This window comes from Chrysochloris asiatica, unplaced genomic scaffold, assembly GCF_000296735.1.
Source record: "Chrysochloris asiatica unplaced genomic scaffold, ChrAsi1.0 scaffold00318, whole genome shotgun sequence".
NCBI lineage: Eukaryota > Metazoa > Chordata > Mammalia > Afrosoricida > Chrysochloridae > Chrysochloris > Chrysochloris asiatica.
The window spans coordinates 1,045,973-1,053,384 of record NW_006408836.1 but is presented as its reverse complement, the minus strand read 5'-3'; the positions used below and the strand labels follow the sequence as shown (position 1 = coordinate 1,053,384).

The 7,412-nt window shown below is 37.2% G+C and overlaps 1 protein-coding gene across 1 annotated transcript in view; it reads right to left on the bottom strand.

Annotated features, from left to right (window-relative positions):
* The window catches only part of RNF180 (ring finger protein 180), a 242,894-nt gene extending 237,367 nt beyond the window's left edge, over positions 1–5,527 (bottom strand). Inside the window, exon 1 of the mRNA XM_006875291.1 lies at positions 5,393–5,527. Coding sequence (XP_006875353.1) covers positions 5,393–5,527 — 135 coding nt within the window. The remainder of the gene's footprint in view (positions 1–5,392) is intronic.
* Between the last annotated feature and the right edge of the window lie 1,885 nt (positions 5,528–7,412).

The window sequence follows — 7,412 nt, the reverse complement described above, 5'->3', positions numbered from 1 at the left end:
AATGCCTAATATATCAATGTTTATGCATTCCATGAAATGGAACACAGCACAGCTTAGGCACACAAAAAACTTGTAAAAGAATATTGACAACAGCTTATTTATAATAGTCATAAACTAGAAAAACTCCAAATGTCAATATGCAGAAAAAATTGATATACTGTGGTACATACTACAGAAAACCACTTAGCAAAAAAAGAAAAGAAAAAGAAACAAACTACTTATTTGCACAAAACATGAATGATTCTTTTATTCTTTTACACAATAGACCAAAAGATAGCATGCTACAAGATTCTATTTGAATGAAGGTCAAGAACAGGTAAAACTAGTTTGTGGTGATAGATATCCAAATAGTGGCTGCATTGCAAAATTGAAATTATTGTCAGTGAAATGCCAGGATAGAACTTTCTAGGGTGATAGATATCTTGTATATTTTGATATGATTTGCAGTTGTCATTGTTAGGTGCTGTCAAGTCAAATCTGACTCATAGCCACATTACATACAACAGAACAAAAATCAGCCAGACCATGCACAAGCCTTACAATCACCATTAAGCTTGAGCCCATTGCTACTGTCACTGTGTCATTTCATTTTGTTGGGGTTCTTCCTCTTTTTCATGGATTCTCCACCCTAACTAGCTTGATGCGCTTCTCCTGATAACATGTCTCAAGTATGAGAGACCAAGTCTCACCATCCTGGCTTCCAAGGAACACTATGGTTGTACTTATTCCAACACAGACTGGTTTATTATTATAGTAGTCCATGGAACTTTTAAATATTCTTCGCCCACACCATAACTCAAATGAATCCATTTTTCTACAGTCTTTTTTATTCATTGTCCAATTTTCACAAGCATATGATGCTACTGAAAATACCATGGCTTGGATCAAATGCACTTTAGGCCTAAAACTGTTAGCTCTTGAACACTTTAGAGGTCTTGTATTACAGATTTGCTTAATGTGTTACATCGTTTGTTTTTTCTTTTTTCTAACTTTTTATTGTGAATTGAGCAAAAGTAAACAGACAACAAGATCATCAGCTTTACTTTAAACCAATCATGTTGCCTGATTTCATCACTCCTGCCTCTATGAGTACTGATAATGATCCAAGCAAAATGAAGTCTTTGACAACTTTAATCTTTTCTCCATTTATCATGTTGTTATTTACTGGTCCAATGAAAAGGATTTTTGTTTACTTTACATTGAGGTGCAACCTATAACGAAGGTTATAGGTATAAAATACTTATGATTTTCATAAGTATTTTAAGTCCTCTTCACTTTCAGCAAGCAAGGTTATATTATCTGCATATCACACATTGTTAATGAGTCTTCCTCCAATTCTGATGACATGTTCTTCATAAAATCCAGTTTCTCGAATTATTAGCTCTGCATACAGACTGAATAAGTATGGTGAAGAACACAACCCTGGAATATACCATACCTAATTTAAACCATTCAGTGTCCCTTTGTTCTGTTTGAATGACTGTCTCTTAGTCTATTTACAGGTTCCTCATAAGCACAATTACTAAGTGTTCTGTAAGGAGCTCTGGTAGCGTAGTGGTTACAAATCAGGCTGCTAAACTCAAGGTCGGCAGTTTGAAACTACCAGTGGTTCTGCGTGAGAAAGATGAGGCAGTCTGTTCCCGTAAAGATTTACAGCCTCGGAAACCCTGTGTAGGGTCACTGAGTTGGAACCAACTCCACGGTACTTAACAACAACAACAATAGTCATTTACTACAGCATTGTCCATAGCTTGTCATGATCTACACAGTCAGAAGTATTTGTATAGTCAATGAAGCACAGGTTAACAACTTCTGGTATTCTCAGCTTTCAGCCAATATATGACATCAGCAATGATACTCTCGTTCCACATACTTGTCTGAATCCAGGTAGAACCTCTGACAGTTCCCTTTCAATGTAATGTTGCAGCAGTTGTTTAATATCTTTATCAAAATTTTACTTGCATGTAATATTAATGTTGTTGTCCAATGATTTCCACATTCTGTCGGGTAACTTCTCTTTGGAATAGGCACAAATGTGCATCTTTTCCAATCAGATTGCTAGGTAGCTGTCTTCCAATTTTCTTGACATAGATGAGTGAGTACATCCAGTGCTGCCTCTGTTTTTTGAAAGATTTCAAGTTGTATTCCATCAATTGCCGGACTTTGTCTTCTGCCAATGCCTTCAGTGCACTTGGACTTTTTCCCTCAGAATCACTGACTCTTGATCATATACTACCTCTTGAAATAGTTGAACAGCCACCAGTGACTCTGTGTATGCCTTCCATCTTCTCTTGATGCCTTTTGTATCATTCAACACTTTGCCTGTAGAAAGCTTCAATATTGCAAGTTGTGGCCTGAATTTTTTCCTCAGTTCTTTCAGCTTGAGAAATGCTGAGCTTGTTTGTCCCTTTTGGCTTTCTAACTCCAGATATTTGCACATTTCATAATAATACTTGCCTTTTGAATTTTTCTGTTTAGGTCTTTTTATTTACTCATTTCTCCCATTTGCTCTAGCACCTCTAAACTGGAGAGCAAGTTTCAGTTTCTTTTCTGACATCCATTTTGGTTTTTTATTTCCTGTCTTCTAAATGTACCTTTGCTTTCCACCTGTATGATGTTCCTGATGTCATCACACAACTCTTTTGGTTTTTGGTCATTAGTGTCTAATGCATTGAACCTCTAAATTCAGGTGGAATATGTTCAAAGTCATATTTTGTCTCTCATGGACTTGTTTAAATTTTCTTCAGCTTCAGCCTGAACTTGAATATGAGCAATTGATGACCTGTTCCACAGTCTGCACCTGGTCTTAGTTTGGCTTGCTATCTGGAGCTTTTCTATGGTCTCTTATTATTGTTGTTGTTGTTGTTAAGTGCCACCAAGTTGATTCCAACCCACAGTGACTCTGTATAGCATTTCCGAGGATCTGGTGAGCTTGAACTGACGACCCTATGGTCTGGACTGACTTTGCAGTCCAGCGCAATTTGATTTCTGTTTATTTCATCTTGTGAAGTCCATGTGTATAATAATCTTTTATGTTGTTTAAAAAAGCTATTTGCAACAAATAAGTCATTGTTCTTGTAAAATTCTGTCATATGATCACCAGCATCATTCCTATCACCAAAACCATAGTTTCCAACTACTGATCCTTCCTCTGTTCCACCTTTGCATTCCAAGCATCAGTAATTATCAACATATCTTGATTGCATGTTTGATTGATTTCAGACTAAAGAAGTTGGGAGAAGTCTTCAATTTCATCATTACTGGCTTGGTTGGTGCATAAATTTGTAGTAGGGCTGATGAAATTTACTTAAGCTGTACACCTAACTTAACAATCTGCAAAATGCAGATGACACAATGTATCTTGCTGAAAGTGAAGAGGACTTGATGTACTTACTGATGAAGATCAAAGATGAAAGCCTTCACCATGGATTACACCTCCGTGTAAGGAAAACAAACTCCTCACAACTGGACCTATAAACAATATCATGATAAATGGAGAAAAGATTTAAGCTGTCAATAATTTCATTTTACTTGGTCTACAATTATTGCTCATGGAAACAGCAGTCAAGAAATAAAGTATGTATTGCATTAGGCAAATCTGCTGCAAACAACCTCTTTAAAATGCTCAAGAGCCAATAATTCACTGTGAGAAATAAAGTATGCTTGGCCTAAACCATAGCATTTTCAATGCCCTCATACACTTGCAAAAGCTGGACTAGAAATAAAGAATACCAGAACAGAAATGATGCATTTGAATTATGGAACTGGCTAAGAATATTGAATATTCACGGACTGCCAGAAGAAGAAACAAATTGGTCTTGAAAGAAGTATAGTCAGAGTGTTCCTTAGAATCAAGGAAGGCAAGTTCAGGTTACATACTTGGGACATGCTGTCGGTAGGGAACTGTATCTGGAGAAGGACGTCATGTCTGTAAAGGAAAGGGTCAGCAAAGAGAGGAAGACCTCTAACCAGATGGATTGACACCGTGGCCACAGCAATGGGCTCAATCATGGCAACAATCATAAGGATGGCACAAAACCAGGCATTGTTTCATTCATTCTGTTGTATATAAGGTCACTTGGAGTTGGAACCAACTTAATGGCTACTAACTAACTAACTGTATAAATTATACTCAATAAGAAGTTGTGGTGTGGCACTACAGAATAAGCACTTGACTGCTAATCACAAGGTCAGTAGTTCAAAGCCATAAGCTACTTTTTGGAAACCCTATACAGGGTCACTATTAGTCAGAACTGACTCCACAGTAACTACCAAAAACAAAGTATTCTTAGCATAAAATTTTCTACAGTTATACATATTCTTAGTATAAAAATTTTTTCAATTAAAATCCTATGTTTTGTTTTCTGTAAAGTCTAGTATGTAATAAGTATGCAATACAAGGTACCTCCTATCAGTTCAAGATGGCTAACTTGTTGGAGTGGAGAGGAAATAATCACGATCATGAGTAGGTGAGGTAAAACCAAACACTGTCCCTTGAAGGAGGAAAAGAAGAGATGCTGAATTAAGAATTTCCTGTAAAGTCCATCCATATATTACAACCCTGTTGGCACCTGATCTGTCTGATAATTGCTCTTAGGAAGGTTTAGTAATTTTGTTTTTGTTTCTTAAAAATCCACATTTATTTAACCCTGATGACCAAGCCAATGCTTTTAAATATTCAGATTGTTTCTACAGGTTTCTAATTCTTAAATTACATGTGAACTTTCTCTTATTTGAGTACTATGAGGAAAAAGAAGTCCTGGTCAACACTGTAAGATAAGCACTTGAATGCCAATCACAAGTTAGACAGTTCAAACCCACCATTTACCTCTCAGAAACCTTATACAGGATCTCTGAGTTGGAAGTGACTCCACAGCAATTAACAACAACAACAATGAGGAAAAAAATTTAGTAGGTTTTCCATTTCTTAATAAGACTCTGAATTTAATTGTACTTTATCATTAAAGCATTCTCATGGTGAGAGTAAAAAATATTATCTTCAACTTGTATCTATATGATATTGCACTTAAATCCTTTGTTGTTGTTGTTAAGTACCGCTGAGTCAATTCCAACCCATAGCAACCCTGTATGGGGTTTCCAATGAGCAGCTAGTGAGCTTGAACCATTGACCTTGCAGTTCAAATGACTTTGCAGTCTGATGCGTTAGCCCACAGTGCCACTTTAGATCATGTTAATGTTACTAAGTACACACTTAATTCTGCAAGTATGGACGGTAGGATAAGTTTTGAATGCTATTTTGGGGCATTATCAGTAGATCAGGTAAAAGAAGGTAAGAACGCAATCAGGTATAGCGGGGTTGTGAGTACCTCTATGAATGTATCCACACCCTTCTTATACTAGTAAATTAAATAATGGAGTTAGAAGTACCCACCTTACTAATTTGATTCTCAAGGTATTTCATGAAACAATCAGAACTTGCTATACATTTTCTACATTTCCAGCAGCAAAGAACCGTAATTTCTTCTTGATTATGATTTCTGGTTATCAAGTCTTCAATTCTTTTCATCTGTGGGAACATTAATAAATTTGTAGCATGTTAAACTGCATCAGATTAGATTTTCGAATTCCTCAACACAGCATTAGCTACATGTGGAGCAAACATAACACTGTCTTTTACTGAGGTGGAGTCCCGGTATGGTGCTGTAAGATAAGCACTAGACTGCTAACTGCAAGGTCAGTGGTAAAAACCTACCATTGTTTCTCAAAAACTCTATACAAGGTCACTATGAATCAAAATCATCAACTCGACAACACTCAGAAACAACAACAACACTAGGTACCAGGTCTTAAACTGTGGGAAAACTATAAGCTATCTTGGGATGAAAGTTCATTTAACTATAATGATGATGCATTCTGTCCATCATCATCCACTTATTTTCTTTTGGCAGAACATTTTATACTTTCCATTTATCACTCACTAAAAGTAGCAAGGGGAGCATGGTGACTTTGAAGGGATCAAGTACTGGACTACAAAATACAAGGTTGGTGTTCCAGTTCACCAGCTGCTCCATGGGAGAAAGAAGAGACTTTCTGCTTCTGCAAAGATTTACAGCCTCAGAAACCCTATACTGGGTCACTGTGAGTTGGAACCAACCGAAGTAGTAAAGGGCAACTGCTGAAGTGATTTTAAAAGGAGCCCTGGTGCTACAAACAACTGTGTGCTGTAGTGAAGGAATTCTGTTTATATAGCCTTTTGTTGTAGCTTTTTTAAAAATCAACTTGAGATGTTTCCCCTAAATCTTTGCTCTAGTTTTCTACCCCAGAAGACCTGTTACTTTTGTCCAGGTTGTTCTTTCCTTGGTAAATTGTAAATAATTTGTTGTTTGATCTGTTTGTCTGATTCTGTACTGCAGTCTGCCCTGTGATTGTTATGCACCCTGTAAAGATTGGTCAATTTCTTATGTAAATGTAGTGACTATAGATTATGCTGAGCCCTGGTGTGGCATTGTGGGATACAGCACTAGACTGCAAGGTCAGCTTGAAGTACAAGGTCAGCTGTTCAAACTCACCAGCCATTCCTTGGAAACCCAATACAAGGTCACTATGAGTTGGAACCGACTCAACAGCGCTTAACAACAACATATATTATGCAAATGTGGTTATGGCTGCTTACTATGCAAATGAAGTATCTCTGCTCTATCAAGAGAAGGTTGGTCAGTTCACAGTGCTGGTGCTGGGCCATTCCTTGTCTGTATAAACCAAGGTAAGTAAACACTTATTGCTACCAAATCATTAAATCTTCATTAAATAAACCTATCAAAATGGGAAGCTATTCTTTCTTAATGTATTCTTTCTTCAATTTACATGTCAAAATGGTACGTTTGGCATCCTGGAATTCAAATCTTATCCCTTTTCAATGCTTTTTGAGAGTAAGGTACAAAACAATGTCTGATGGGGTAAGTAAGAGCTGCGCTGTAGGGTGGGTGTGATATGATTTCTCAAAATATTTTCCTAGGACAATCCTTGTCATCCTTGAAGAATGAGCAGGTGTATTGTCATGATGGGGGGGTGGAGGGGGTATCATCACCACAACTTTCCTGGCCTTTTTCTCAACAATATAGTTTTAAATTTTCGTTAAAATAAAGCTGCAATGATCAACTTGTATCCTTGAGAATATTTAACAAAATTATCCACTTGGAATCCCCAAGTAACAGTAACTCTTCTGAGCTGACCTCCCAGCCCTGAATTCATGTTTGAGGCTTTCTTGTTGTTGTTGTTGTTGTTGTTGTTAAGTGCCATCATGTCAGTTCTGACCCATAGCGACCCTGTATAGGGTTTCCAAGGAGCAGCTGGTGAGCCTGAACCGCTGACCTTGCAGTTCAAATGGCTTTGCAGTCAGGCTTTCTTAACCTTCCTTAAAATGCTCAATCCATCCCCAAACTGTTGTTTTA